General features: G+C 57.2%; 1 protein-coding gene across 10 annotated transcripts in view; it reads right to left on the reverse strand.

Moving 5' to 3' along the window:
* The window catches only part of IFT122 (intraflagellar transport 122), a 77984-nt gene that overhangs the window by 6662 nt on the left and 56614 nt on the right, over positions 1-14708 (reverse strand). The window contains exons 20-29 of one of the 10 annotated variants that reach the window (XM_060161098.1): positions 13782-13884; positions 11702-11842; positions 10690-10784; positions 7338-7438; positions 5261-5426; positions 4257-4368; positions 3524-3649; positions 1842-1921; positions 1414-1578; positions 497-1059 (exon numbers count right to left, since the gene is read on the reverse strand). In XM_060161098.1, the coding sequence (XP_060017081.1) occupies positions 859-1059; positions 1414-1578; positions 1842-1921; positions 3524-3649; positions 4257-4368; positions 5261-5426; positions 7338-7438; positions 10690-10784; positions 11702-11842; positions 13782-13884 (1290 nt within the window). In that variant the 3' untranslated portion in view covers positions 497-858. Of the gene's footprint in view, positions 1-496; positions 1060-1413; positions 1579-1841; positions 2691-3441; positions 3650-4256; positions 4487-5260; positions 5427-7337; positions 7439-10689; positions 10785-11701; positions 11843-13781; positions 13885-14708 lie in introns of those variants that run through there. The other 9 variants (XM_060161099.1, XM_060161101.1, XM_060161100.1 and 6 more) reach the window with 9 other exon arrangements.

Consider the following 14708-nt stretch of genomic DNA (forward strand, 5'->3'; position numbering starts at 1 on the left):
AAAAGGTCCCCAATAAACGTCAGCTCCCCTCCCCAGCTTCTCATCGGCCCTCGAGCTGCCGAATCGGACACTTGCCGGTGCTCGGGAGAAGGGACCTTCCTGGAACTTCAAACGAAACCCACCCGCTCCAGGAGCTGAAGGAAGGGGAAAGCTTCAGGTCAGCTTGGGGGGCTAGGGGATGGTGGGGAGCAGGGGGGCCTGGCCCCAGCTGGGAAGTAGAGAGTCGACTCCAGAGCCCCTGGGAGCAGCAGCCCTCTTTGCCACCTTCTTTAGAGCCAGATATCTTATCTTCTCGTTGAGATGGAGCCCCGTTAAAACCAAAATAAATAAATATTTTTAAAAACCCGTTCCCCTACCATTCCCATTTCGATTAGATTAAATTTTAAGAGCACACAAATGTAATGTTCCTCTCAGATCAAATTAGAAACAGGTGCACTTTTGCATAAGGAAATTAAGTTGCAGACAATACGAAGATTTGTGAAAATGCAGGCACGGATGATGAAAATAAGTAGCCCTTTTATTTGTAATTATTGAGGCAATCTGTTCACAAAGTGTACATGTTAATGGTCTGACAGATCTGTGGACTCCAGCAGGCTGCCGTGAACAACTCAGAGCCGTTCTGAAAGTAACAGATTTTTTTTTCTTAGAAAATATATGTACATTCTCTTCTCCCTCTCCTGGCAGTATTTACAAGGCATGAAATGCCATAAATAGGAATTCCGTGGTTACACAAGGCCCCTCCCTAGAGTTCAAACTTGATCTGGGCAGAAGACACATTCTGACAGTTTAACTCTTCCTTCGATAGCCCAGCTGCCTGCAAGGCGGCCGGGAGGGGGCAGGTGGTCCCGAGGCTGCTGGTCAAGGGCTGGGGTCGTCGATGCGCCTCCGGCAGTAGGGGCAGCAGGTGTGCTGAAGCACCAGCAGCTCGTAGTCCTCTGAGTGGAACATCTGAGGAGAGACGGCCGGGACCCCAGGCCGCAGCTCTGGGCGCTCAGCAGCCCCAAGCTTGGTGGGGACCACTGACCTTCCAAGGGCAGGTGGCTTGGCAGTGAGTCGGGACTAGAAACACCACATCCAGGCCACCTTTGTCTGAGGCCCCTGTTTTTCCTAAATGAAGTTCAAAGGTGCATCACATTTGCCCAGCCCTCCTGGTTTAAGGGCAGGTACAGAAAGCACAGGGTCAGGGGCAAGTCCACTCCAGACAGCCCATGGAATGCATGTGAGAGTGGGGAGGGCCTAAGGATGGCCGAGTCTTTCTCCCAACTCGGAGCCCTGGCCTTGGCCTTGGCCGCTGAGGGACACCTGTGTTCCTCCCAGATGCCTGGCCTCCCTAAGGGGACATCTGGGAAATGGAAAAGCAGTGGAGACGAGAAACTGGGAACCACACACGAGCTGCAGGCAGCAGGCAAGTACCTGGAAGCAGGAGGGGCACATGGTGATGGAGGCGTCGGGCAGGAGGGAGCGGAAGTACTGCCACCGCAGGGGCGGGGGCCAGCGCTTGATGAGCACATCCCGCCGGCTCATGGAGCGCAGCACCGAGCGGTTCACCACCACGGGCACAAACTCCAAGCCACCTTGCTGTAGGGCAGGCGGGGAGAGGGGCACCAGGGCCCTCACTCAGCCACGGGGACATGTTTACGTGGATTATGATCCCACAGAGGACCCCAGACACTTCCCCCACCGGGTCCCTCAACAGAACCTGGCCAGGCCACCTCTGTGAAGGCACCTCCTCTCCCCCGAGTGGCCCCGACAGGGAGTGTGCGCAGGAAAGGGACCCAAGACCGCCCTCCCAGCAGGCCTCATGGGCCTCAGCAGCCTGTCACTCAGAGGGGCACCCTCACCTCGAAGCTCAGCTTGGCTGTGAAGGGGTCATCGTCTCCCATGGAGTCCAGGGTCTCGTCCAGCCTCAGAGTCTGGGAAGCTGCAGGAGCTAGTCAAGGACGGGACCTGAGGCCGAGGGACAGGCCCCACCCTCCACCCGATGCGTTGAGACCCACGGGAGCTCCCTCCAGGCCTTGAGTGGCACTCTCCCTACCAGCCGTGGGGAAGCGTGGCAAGGTCTGTGGAGTGGCTTTCCAGATGGAGGGATGGAGGGAATGTGGGCCGGGGTGACACCGCGGTCACACGAGGCCGGGGCCACACCCAGAGCACAGGTGGGGAAGGAGGAGACAAGGGGCTCTGACGGGCCTCTGCTGCCCCCTCAGACCAGGCACGGCTCATGGAGACCGGCGAGAAGCACCGTGTGAGCAGAGGCCTGTGGGCCTGCCGGTGTGGGAGCAGCAACGATGGGCCTGGCTGGAAACCACGGCCGGCAAACCCGCCAGCTCCTGGAGAAACACTCAGCAGCTGCCGGGTGGTCTGCAGGCACCTGAGGTGGCCTCGCAGATCCTGTTTCAGGGAGAAGGCGGAGAGCGCCTGCGGATCCCAGGGAACCGCCCCTCTGCCAGGCTGGCTGGGTCCGATGAGGAAGGGCCCCCCAGGGGAAGGGAGGCTGCTGGTGCCGAGTCAGGCGCGGGACGTGGCCCCGCACAGCAGCTACGACCCAGCCTAAGCATCTGACGTGAGTGTGTAGAGGGTGGGCGTGAGTGCAGATACGGTTCCCATCTCCGTCCTTCAGTAAACAACTGCCTGGGTGTTCCTCAATCCTGCTCCTCCAAACGTGGTCCACAGACCAGCAGCATCGGCCTCGTCTGAAAGCGTGTAGAAACACCGGCTCCCAGCCCACCGAGACCTACCCACCCAGCTGCCGTGTGCTCACAAGGCCCACCGTGTGCGCGCCGTGGCTCGGCTGGGACCACGACTGCGGTCCTGGCCACAGGGACACCTGACGTGTGGCTTGTGGCCCGAGCTGTTCCAGGGAGGGCGTGCCCCGGGGTTTATGCTGACACGCTGGGAGAAGCGCCGGGGGTCGCAGGGCTGATGGGATGCAGGCTGGGCACTGCTGGTGGGGACAGGGCAGGTGCGGCCTAAGAATGAAGCTACCAGAGGATAGCAGGCCCCAGAGGACAGGAGGCAGGCTCCCGTCAGCGCTGAGCAAGCATCTGGGTGAGGCTGAGCACCCGTCCACGCTAGGTTTCTCTACACCCTTTTGTTGCTTGGCCTGTCCAAGTTGTGTCTCTGTCCCTTGTCCGTAAAAGTGACCTGACCAGAAGAGCTGGGCCACCGATACAGGCGTCATACGCCACGTTGGCTGCTCATCAGCCCCACACAGCCAGTAGCAGGGGAGCGCCTTTCAGGAGCCAGGGGTGGGTGGGAGGCCCTCCTGGGTGGAAGGCCAAGGTGGCATCTCCACTTCCACGTGCCACTTCTGGCCTGTAGGCACGTGCTGTCCCCTCCTGCACCGCTGCACCCTGGCCAGCGCTCTGCCCATTTCTGGCCCTATGCCTGCTCCCACATGGTCCTCACCATCACACAGGGTGGCCTGCCCTGCCCTGGCCTTACCCCCCAAGGCCCCTGCCTCCTGGCGTGCTCCCAGGCCGATGCTCAGCTGACACACACAGAGTCTGGCCAGCACCCAGGATACTGTTGCTTGCGATCTCTTGCCATTTATTCTCACGCTTGTGTCTTGGCGCCTCCAGGTCAATTAGGGAGACGGCTTCTTCATCAGTAATCCCCTCCTCCAGGTAGAATTCAACCAGGTGCAGCACCTCTGCAGGCACAGGGAGGGGGAGGGGCTGGGGCTGGAATGCTCTCACCAGGCAGCGCGAGGGGGTGGAAGGGTCCCAGAGCTCCTTCCCCACCCAGCACAGGCCTCTCTGAAAGCTGGCAGGTGCAGCATTGCTGCCTGCCACACATCTGGGGTAAGCAAGCATGTGTGCGTGTACGTGTGTGTGCGTGCAGGCATGCGTGTGTACGCAAGGGTGAGCACCGGGGGCCTTTACCCCTGCTCTGTTCCCCTAGGAGCCGGAGGGACTCCTCTCCAACGGAAGAAGAGAAGCGTCTCTGCACAGCTACCGGGAAAGGGCTTTTGACCCTCGTCAACATGGAAGAAGCTGGGGCTTGAGAGGCACATCAGCCTCGCAGACGGAGGGCCTGACTAGCGGCGCCTCTTCCCAGGCATTTTCATCAGGCAGCGCTGCACACTGGGCTCTGAGGGGTGGGTGCTTCAGGTCGGGGCAGCACTGAGGTCCTGCCTCTGGGAACCCGGAGTGACTGTGTGTGTCAGGCGGGGTGGGGTCTCACGGTCCCCGATTTCCAAAGGAGGACACAGGTGCTCCACCCACATGCCGGCCGCCCCAACCGCACACAGCACTCACCATAGGAAGAGGCTGAGAAGACGAAGGGCTGGCGGCAATTGATGCAAACGTTGCCCAGGTTGTTTAGCAGCGGGTTGTTGGTGGAGCAGCGGTAGCACAAGGGCACCAGCTCCTACAAAACGCCAGCACCACAAAGGCCCGAGGGCCCAGCAGGGGTGGGGTGGGGTCCAGCCCCGTCTCCTCCCCTGGCTTCAGCTCCCTGGGGCCTGGTGGCTGAGAGGAAAGGCCACCTGGGTAGGTGGGGAGGGGGCACTGGAGAGGGCACAGCGCACAGGCTCTGAGCTGCGGCAAAGCAGCTTAAGGGCCTACAGGGACCACATTGGTGCTGGACACCCCCTTCCCAGGCAGGGCTCAGCAGCGCGGTTCTCCTGGCAGGAATGACAACCACCGCGGCCCCCGTTTACCAGCCAGTCCCTGTGCTCCATGGACTGCGCTAAGCACATTACCCACCCTGGCTCACTTCTCTTCACAGCCTCTCGTGGGAAAGCTATTAGGCGCATCCCCATTTCATAGAGCTGGAAACCGAGGAAATGGGGGAACTGGGATTTGAACCTAGATCTGTCTGATGCCAAGTCTCCGCTCTGTGCTTGAAGGAGGGGACTGTGAAAGAGACAGCGGCTGGTTGGGTTGGAGGAAGGCGGGCTGGGGCACTGACTGAGCTGCAGACACTCGGAGTAGATTTGCTGGCAAGTGACAAACCGGTTCCAGAAGGGGTGGGCTAGGGGAGGGGCTCCTAGGCTGAGGTGAAGGCAGGGCCAACCTGGGCACTGGGGCGGAGCAGACCTGGAGCCTCGGGAGAGCTAGGAAGCAAGGGAGGGCAGGGCTGTGGCGGAGAAGAGAGGACACAGAGAGGGAAGAGGGGAGAGAGTTGGCAAGCCAGGGCTTGGGTGGCGGGCGGGCGGGAGCGCAAAGCCCCAGGAGCATGGCAGCCATCTACAAATGAACCCAGGTCGCACTAGGAGGTGTCAGGAGAAGCCTCCTGCCCGAGGGGGCCGCGCCCTCACCTCGCTGTCCTGGAAGGGCTTGGAGCGGATGGTCAGGCTGCCCAGCTCAATGGACTTCTGGAACCTGGCGGGGGTCTGCAGGCCCTGCAGTTTGTCATAGGCGTGCCGGGCCAGCTTGTAGGCACCCAGTGCTTTGCTCTGTTTGGCTAGAGTGAAGAGCGTGTTCCTGCCGATAACGACGTTAAGGACAGTAGAGGTCACTCCAGGCCCGAGAGCTGGCACTGCCCACCTCTGGAGCGAGCTCCGTGCTGGAACGCAGCTCGTGCTGGTGCCAGGAGAGCATGGGAAGGAGTCTGAGCACTGCCTCGCTCATTCGTGGGATGTAAGTATATTTCTCGGGTATCAAGGCCCAGAGATTTTTCCAGAGATAGAGACAGCGTAGTTTCCCTTAATATTTTGATCTTGCTTGGGGTTTCTGGGCCTGCTGACGGCTCACTCTGTACCCTGCCCAAGCCAAAACGGCTCTCTCGGCCTCACCCAGCCTGCCAGCCAGGCCCTAGGATGCCTGGCACCAAGCACCCCCCTGCTCCAGCCCCGCCAACGGAGCCTGGTCCCAGACCGCCCCGGTGCAGACACTCCTCTGCCTGCACTTCACCAAGGCCATGGCGAGCTCTGAGCGCAGCCTCCCTTGCTCCAAGGCCCTCCTTGGAACTCCTAGGCTTTGTGCTCCATCTCAGGTCACCTCAAAGGCCGGCTGTGCCCAGGCCTGGCCTGCCCTTCCTCCCCTCCCCCCACCTATGAATGCCCTTCCCCACTTCTCCCTAACACGCCTCAGCTAAATGAGGCCCAGGCCCAACCTCCTCCCCACTCTCCTTCCCCGAGGCTCCTGTTCCCCACACCCCCAGCGTGGCCCCGCCCACCCCAGCAGTCACGTGGAGGCCAATTTCCTTGTCTGTGTCTCCACCGCGCCTGATCAGAGTCAGGCGCTGTGTCGGGAGCTGTTTCCACATCCCCAGTGGACAGCAAGGGTGAAGCTCAGGGCAAGGGTTCAGTCAAACTCTGCTGACTTGAACAGAACTTGCAGCAAAGGCCGGGTGTAGGTCCCGAGAGCCCCTTGGTCTGTGGCAGCTTCCCCTGAAATGTAAATGACGGGCCTGAAACCCTTTAGAGAAGCTAGTTCTCACCTCTGAACCCTCGACTGGGAGGGTTTTTTACTCAAGGAAAGAAGGCAGGGTTGGGTGGGGCTGGGAAGGGGCTTGGAGATAGTGGTGTTTAGAAGAGGACATGGGTTTATTACGACTTTTATCACTTTGAGGACCTTCAGGATTTGGGGTCATTTCCTGGTCGTTTCTGGCAGCACAGGCCCTCAGGCCCCGCCTCCGCTCACGGCCCCTCCGTGGCCCTTACCAGACAGAGAAGGAGAGGCCGGGTCACAGGGAGGCCCTCAGGCCGCTGCCCCTCCAGCCTGGCTCGCACGCAGGGGGCCTTCAGCTCCTCCCTCCCCCCACCTCACTTCCCTCCAAGCCCTTCCAGGCGCTGGGCGCTCCCCTGGAACACGTACTCCACGTCTTCCCTGGTTACCTCAGCCTACAGGATGGCTGTCACCTCCTCTAGGCAGCCTTCGCCAACCCTGGCCCCGGCCTAGCTGCATTCCACCCTGGGACACAGCACACGCCCCACTGAACCAGGCCCTGACACTTGTCACCTCCCCATTTGATGGCAGTTTGTCGCCTACTGCCTGGTCCGGAGCCGGGGATGCAGCAGGTGCTCTGTCCGCATGGGCTGAATAAACGGTCCCTCCCCACCCCCCAGGGAAGTGCCCAATATTCCAAGCCCCGAAGGCCTGGCGTTTCCTTCACTTCAGTCACACCCTCATCTGTGGGTTCTGGGAGGGCCTGGACAGTGTGTTGGCCAGAGGCCTGCTGCTGGGCCCAGCCCAGAGAGCCCTGAAAACTAATCCTCCCTTGGCGCTCCCTCGGTCTCCCTGGCTGAGCCTCTCGTCCAGCCGAACAGCAGCGGCAGGGCGAGCTCTCTCTCCTCCCCGAGGCAGCTGGAGAGAGGGAAACTTCTGCCAGCAAAGTGCTCTGGCCATTAGACAAGAGGGGCGGGACAGAGGGTGGGGTGAGAGAAAGGATACACTTTAGAGATGCCCAGGGGAGTGTCCTTGGTCAGGCTGTGCAGCAGGAACCTGGAGATGTTGAAGAGCGTTTCGGGAAGGTGGAAACTGAACGGCTCCTCCTGCCGTGAGGAAAGCAAACAGGATTGAATTTCTCAGCCGAGCTGCTGCTGGGCCGGGCGAGAGGCAGACAGACACCAGTAACTCCAAGCGACTTCAACAGAACAGCAGACCCACCCAGTGGGCACCTACTGTGTGCCGGGCGCCTGCAGCCACTGCCTCCGGTGGTCCCCAACCCAACCCCGTGAGGGAAGCACGTGCTGACAAGAAAACCGAGGCCTCGAGAGATGATCTGCCCAAGTCACCAGCTAGAAAGGAGTGGAGCTGGGATTCAAACCCAGGTCTGATCCCAAAGCCCAACAATGTCTTTCTCCCAAGCTCACTGCCTCTGGGGTCAGTAAGGATTCCACTTCCCTGAGCTCAAGCTGTCTCCAAGTAGCTCTAGAAGAGGAGACCTTTATGCGGTTTAAGACATGACCTCCATATAAGCACGTCTTTAAGCGGAGGCAATTAACCCTTTGTAGGATGAAATCGCAGGCCTCTTCTCTGCTGTACAGCAGCAGCCTGACTGTGCGACGCCCACAGGTGTGCCAGGCGCTGGGGCTCCCAGCTGCATCCCTCCGCCCCCAGAGCCCGGCACAGGCCCTGACAGACAGGCACTCAAGACATGCTGAGTTGAATGAACAGGTCTTCTGCACCCAGAGGCTGCCAGAAGCTCAACACAGTAGAGCAGAGGGAACTTTCTATCAGGAGGAGTCTATAAAAGATTAAGAAAACCCTGTTTCGAAGGAATCTGGCGCGCGGCTTAGATGACAAGATGAAAGCAGGCCAGCTACCCACCCCCACCCCCCACCAGTGAGCACCTAATGGTAATAAAACTGACATTTCCTGAAGGGTCTTGCTAGGCCACAGTCATCACTGAGCCACCAGGACTTAGGCCCTCAGTTTGTGAGGGTCTTAGGTCTCAGTTTGTGAGGACTCACTTTACACTACTTCTTTGGTCCAGAACCCAGCATTCTCTCTTTAGTTCTCACTTAAATTTCTATAGCTTCTGTTAGTTCCAAGAACCCAAGAAAACCTGAGAGTGCATCCTTTTCTGGGTGACAGCCAGGGAGAAGTCTGCCTCTGGTTATACTGCACTAGATATGGAAGCTAAGAAATGTCCCAGAAAGAGGAGGGAGTGTGTGTGTGTGTGGGGGGGGGTCCTCGGGATTCGCACCTCTCCTCTGGGAATGACGCCATTATCTCAGAAAAGGTCTGATGCTTCCCTTTCCAGCCTGCTCTGAATCAGAGCTGCTCTGCCGGGCCCTGATGCCAAACCCTAAAACACCACACCCACCTCCAGGCCTTTGCTCCCGCTGTGACCTCTGCCAGGAATGCCCTTCCTCGTCCTCTTCACTTGCCCCATTCTTACTTATCTCCCACCTCTTGGCTTGGGGGCCACCTCTCCGAGGAAGTCCTCTAAGCGTCTCCTTTGCGGGAACTGCACTGCAGTCGCCTGTTACTAGACTATGAGCTCCTGGGGGGCAGGGACAATGTCTCCTTCAGCACTGTGCCCGAGGTCTTGGCACAGGGCGTGTCACACAGCGGGCATTTGTTGAATGAAGGAAGGGCCCAGTGAAGAAGCCTGAGCTGGGATGAAGAGCCAGGCCCTGCAAGTGGGTGTGAAGCTGCCACAAGCTCACAGCTGCATCAGGTCCTGGGGCAGAGCTCAGCTGTTCCAGAGAGGAGACCGCCAGGCCCCTGCCTCCAGGGGCCAAGGGCGATGAAGAGCAGGGAGAGACGGAGCTGGGTCCCAAAGTGGCTCAGGCAAATTGAGACCGGGCTGGGCCCTGACTTCCACCCTGAGTTTGGGGTCTTTAATTTGGAGGGCTTCCTTCCAGGTAAGCACCTGATAGAGATTAGGGGCCCCAAAAAGACTGTAGGGAAGATGAGGTCCCTCGAGACCACTGGGCCTGGTGCGGGGAAGAGGTGAGATGCAGGGCTAATGGCTCAGGCAGGGAATCTCCCCTCCCCAAAAGAGTCATTCTTGCCAGACTTCCCCCAGAGGCAGAGAATGTGCCAGGAGCTCAGCACAAATGAGGGGAAAGAGGCACCAAGCGTGGAAGGCAGGGCCTTTGAGACACCCAAAGGCAACTGCTCAGCCTGCGGGGAGTGGGCCAATGGAAAACTGGTTTGAGGCCTCCGCACAGGGCAGTGGGAAGAGCTGAGACTCGTGCAGGGTCACTCTTCCAAGTGCTTCCCAATATTAACTCACTGAATCCTCACAACAATGCCATCAGGTAGGTACTGTTATTATCCTCCTTTTACAGAGAAGGAAGCTGAAGCACAGAGGAAAGTAAACGACTTGCCCAAGGTCACACAGTGGAGCTGGGGCGTGAGGCCAGGGGTCTGCCTTCTCTAAATTAGTGGGGTGGGGGGCTAAGAGCACAGGCTCAAAGTCAGCCTGCCTGGGTTCAAGTCCTGGCTCTGCTACTTACTAGCTGTGGGATCTCTCTGTCCAGTGCCTCAGTTTCTTCATCTGTAAGATGGGGATGACAGCACTTATCTCACTGCATGGTTGAAAGGCTGACACAATAAAGCCCTCAGCACATTGCCTGGTATGTAGCAAGTGCTCAATAAAGGTCGTCTATTGATATTACCCTCTGGCTTACGAGCACAGGATAAGCTCACGTTGTTGAGTGATCGAAGGTACACAAAATAGGGAGGCTGATAACAATCTGTCACCTGTTCCCTACTGTCAGGAGGCAGATTTAAAATGGCTTAATCAGAAGGATCCAGGAGTAACTAAAAAGAACTATTTGGGTCTCTGGAGATCAAGGCAACACTCTTCTTTATAGAGAAGGAAACTGAGGGTCAGAGAGGAGAAGTAAATTGCTCAAGGTCACATAGCAGGTCAGTGGCAGGGCCAGGGAAGAGACCTCAGGCCTTTGGTTAGAGCTAGACCTTCACCCACCTAGAAGAGAGGGCCCCAGGCAACGTCCCCCACCGATCACTTAGAGAGACGGCACTTTAAGTGGCTAATCCAGTCTGCCCGAGTCATCCAAACCTGAAGCAAGCAACCAGAAGGGCCCACTCCAGCTCTGGCTTGCTAATTCTGAAGCCCACATGCTGCACCTCAAACAAGTAACCAATCAAGGAAAATCAAAGTTCCAAACTGTCTCCCAGGAGGAGACGAGGATTTCTCAGCAGGTCATCATGCCCTGGGTTTACCCTCCATCCAGAGGTCTGCTGCTCTGTTAAGACGTACCCAGGGCTCCCAGCTCAGCCGGGACTGGTGCCCCCGCCAGGACTCATCTCCCAGCCACCTTACCGTGTACCGCTGAATGGCGTGGTAGCCATGGTACAGCTCAGCCAAGTGCTGGAAGTGGTGGAACTTGCCGAGCATCACGTCCTTCTGGGCAGGGTCTGCAGGGCACAGCGGGAGGGGAGCAGGGCAGGAGGGAGAGGACGTGTCAGACTGTGCAGGTTCTCCCCCGACACCAGACCTAAGCCAGGGAGATGGGAATGGCACTCTGCGCAGGAGCTGCGCTATCCTGAGGCAGCTAACGTCTCGGCGGGGCAGAGCACACAGCAGGACTTCTCTCAGGGTCATTCCCTGGGGGAGGGCCAGCTGTGCGAGAGGGCGATCACTGGCATCCAGACAAGCCAGAGCCACCTGGCAGGGAGGGTGGACAGACGTCAAGTTCATTCACGCTCACCTCATGGCTCTTCCCTCTGTGTCCTTGCGTATCAAATCACAAACCACTGGCCAGAACAAAAAATGCCACCTTCTGCTAGAGCTTGACAGCTTTCAAACTATAACCATGGTTCTGGGAGGCTCACAGCAGCCTTATGAAGGAAGCAGGGCGGGATGACCCCCACGCTACAGATGGGGCTGCAGTGCTGAGGAAGGACTGTGACTTGTTACGAGTCGCCTAGCTGCTCCAATGCCAGTGTCTTTCCCACTACTGCAGGCTGGCCTCGGCCCAGTGGAGAGCATCTCCCTGCCCCGTCCGCTTCCAGAACTCCCTCAGTGCATCATGGGAAGTCTTGTGAAAGAAAGCAACATCGAAACTATCTTCCTGCCTGGGATGAGCGAGAATCTGGAGTGTGTTACTGTAAAAGGATCTCTTTTTCACCTTTTCATTTAGTTCAACATTTTGAAACCACGGCTCAGCCAGGTCCAGTTACAGGTTCCCAGGTAGCAGGGAAAAGATATGTTCTGAATTAGCAACACAGGGCAAAGCCCAGGGCTTTAATTAAAACCTCGCAGCTCTTCCGATGTTTATCTTGGTGCCAGAGTGGGGCCGGGAAAACAAGCGGCCCTGCTGATGTTTACTTACCTTGAGCTATATCGAGGCACTGCATGGACAGCATCCAGTAATAATAGGCAGCGTCATTAAATCTGCTCTCGACCACGGCATTGTGTGTGAGCTGCTCCAGCACCCTGACTGCTTCCCCCTGCCGCCCGGCCTTGTGGAACGCTGCAGGGGCACAAAAGCACACACCATGGGGGGAGTTGGGTGGAATTCTGCAGGGCTTGCAAGGGGCTGCTGTAGAAGTAGGACCCTTGTCGGAGCATCTGCAGCACCGCGCTGCTGGGATGCGCCTCTCAGGCCAGAGGCTATAAATAACCAAGGCTACATCCTGAAAAAAAGTACAGAGAGATATACGCCTTTTTGGCTGGGAAAAGGCAACCCGCTTTGGCAAGGCATGGCAGACAGAGAAAGCTGAGGGGCCAAACTGCAGGGCAAAGTCCAAGGACAGAAGCGCTGCTCACCGTCAGTGAGGTTCTGCCCCCTGCCCTGTTCCAGGACAAAGCCTAGTGACTCCCCAGGTGACTAACAGGACCTGGCACTCTAACGGCCTCGGTGGTTTTACAGAGTGCTTTTGTTGATGATTCCCTCACAACAGAATCTGTGAGTCTGTTGGATCGTCACAACAGATCTAGGAAGACGCTTTTGAATGCACTCGCAAGGGGGAGGTAAAGTGGCACACCCAAGGTCACAGAACCGAGCCCGACTCAAGCGCTTGGTCAGTCTCCAACTGAGTGCTTTTTGATGACAACCTTGGAAAATCTGGCTTGGTTCTAGCAACCAAACATTTGTGAAAACAAGCAAAGATTTCTCAGTCGTTCTCACATCCACTTAACAGAAATTTCTTGAGTCCCTACTGTGTGGCCAGACCCTCGGGATGTTGGGGGCAGCTGGGGAAGCACTTCTAGCTGTGATGCTTGCCCACATGTGGGTGGCTCAGATGATCCAAATCCTCTGCGTTAGGGAAGGAAAAGGTCTGGCCTTTGTTCCAGTCTCATCTCCAATCTCTCGTCTGAGTACCAAGTTACTATGGCGATGGATTCTTGGAAGGACAGACCAGACAGATGGATAGGTTGATGTGTTTTGCCCAAACATGCACATACTTCAGCAACTGGGTACTCTGGAAATGCTGAAGCAATGGAGAACGTGCTGTCCTTCAACGGGGCCTTTCAGCTGAGGAGCTTCCACAGGGAGCCACTCCGAAATGTGTCCGGAGGTGGCAACTGTTCCCACAGAGAAGTGCAAATGGGATGCTATGGAACATGACACATCCAACTGCAATTAGAATACTTCCTAGAGAAGCAGTGAACCCTAGTTGGGAGAATCAGCCTCCCCAGTCTGACAGATCCTGCTCCAATTCTGGCTTTGCCACTCTGTGGCTTTGGGACTTTGCAGGGCACAGTTAGCCTCTGCGTCTCTGTAGGCTACTGCCGAGGTGCAAGGTTATGTGGTTAAGCACCCAGTCAGTGCCTGACACACAGAAGGCCATCACATTTAAAAATTATTTTTACCATTTAAAGCGCTAGACTTCCTCTCACTCCTGTGCCCAGCCGTTTTACCACTGGGTATGCTGAGGAGCAGAGGACACCCCGTTTCCCTGAGCCAGAAGCAGAACCCAAGTTTCTCTTCCGGGTGAGGAAAGTGGCAGGTGGGACCATTCTGGCCATTCTGCGGCCACTCTCCTTCCGTCCTCCCCCACCCTGCCTCAAATCCCCTCTCTGCCACCTCCTAGCTGTGGGACTTCAGACAAATCCCTTTACCTCTTCCAACCTCAGTTTTCTCACCTACAAAATGGTACCTACATCACAGGGCTGCTGCGAGGAATAAACAGGAAGATACACTGGAGCTCACGGTGCTTTGCTCAGAGAGGAGACAGGACCTGCTGAAGGTCCTGAGGCATGTGAATGGTGGGCCCGGGTGCATCCCACGCAGAGCCCGTGTTCCTCCCACGGCTCCATGGCCTTTCAGCACCAAGCACATCACAGCCGCCGAGGAAGCTGTCTGTCTTGGGGCCCACGGCAGGAGGGCTGGGCAGCCTACCTGACGCGTGTGTCTTGGCAGTGCTTTCTCCTGCCCCTTGTGCAAGGTGCCAGTCTATGTGGCCTACCTTTCTGGGCTTCCTCAAAACGATCGTTCTCTGCTAGCCACTGAGCGTAGGGCACGTAGATGTCATCCTTAAACTCGGGATGCTTCTCACCCAAGGCGAAGGCCTAGAGGAAGGAGCAAATGGCTTCTTAATAAAGCAGCCCCCGCGGCCCCCATGAAAACACGGGCGCTTGGCTGAATCCATCAGGGATGTCATATTTTGCCAGCCTGACAACTCGGAGAAGGAGAGTGCCTCCCACCCCCCACCCCCAGAAACGCAAAAACAAATCAGCTCTTTGAAAACAAAAGGCAATTAACAGCAATATGCAAGCAACTGGATTCAGTAACAACACAGTCTGTTTCTGAACCACAGAAGTGGCACAGAATCGGAAACATTTTATTTTGAGGCTTTGCGTGGGCTCCTGTCGCACTGCAAACAGATTTCTTTTAATTGCAGGCGACACCTAAGGAAAGATAATTGACATTATCATCATTGCTGCTTATTAGCTATCAAAGATGACCGTGGTCGTGGTGCTGCATGGGACCCGGTGACTGCTTCATCTAAGCCTCAGAACCACCTGTCAGACCGGGAGAACCGGAAATGAGTCACGGGGGAAAATATGTGGCAACGGGGAGAAAGTCTGCCTCATGCACAGCCAAGATGCTCTAATTTATGCTGCTTGAGAAATCTGATAAATGTATCTTGAGAAGCCATTATTGCCTCTGTCCCTGGCTCCACCTTTTCTCATCAGTGACCCTGTCACCTCACCAAATGGAGCCAATTAGCGGGGAGACAAGAGTCAGACAGCTCTTACCAGCAAAGGCCTTGCAGCGGCTCTGCAGACCAGACCACAGTGGGTGGGTGGGGAGGGTGAGGACGGTGTGCACAGCTCTCATCCCCTCGAGGATGAATTTTAATCCAGGTCACAGGGAGCCAGTCAGCTGGAGG

Source organism: Lagenorhynchus albirostris, chromosome 10, assembly GCF_949774975.1.
Source record: "Lagenorhynchus albirostris chromosome 10, mLagAlb1.1, whole genome shotgun sequence".
Taxonomy (NCBI): domain Eukaryota; kingdom Metazoa; phylum Chordata; class Mammalia; order Artiodactyla; family Delphinidae; genus Lagenorhynchus; species Lagenorhynchus albirostris.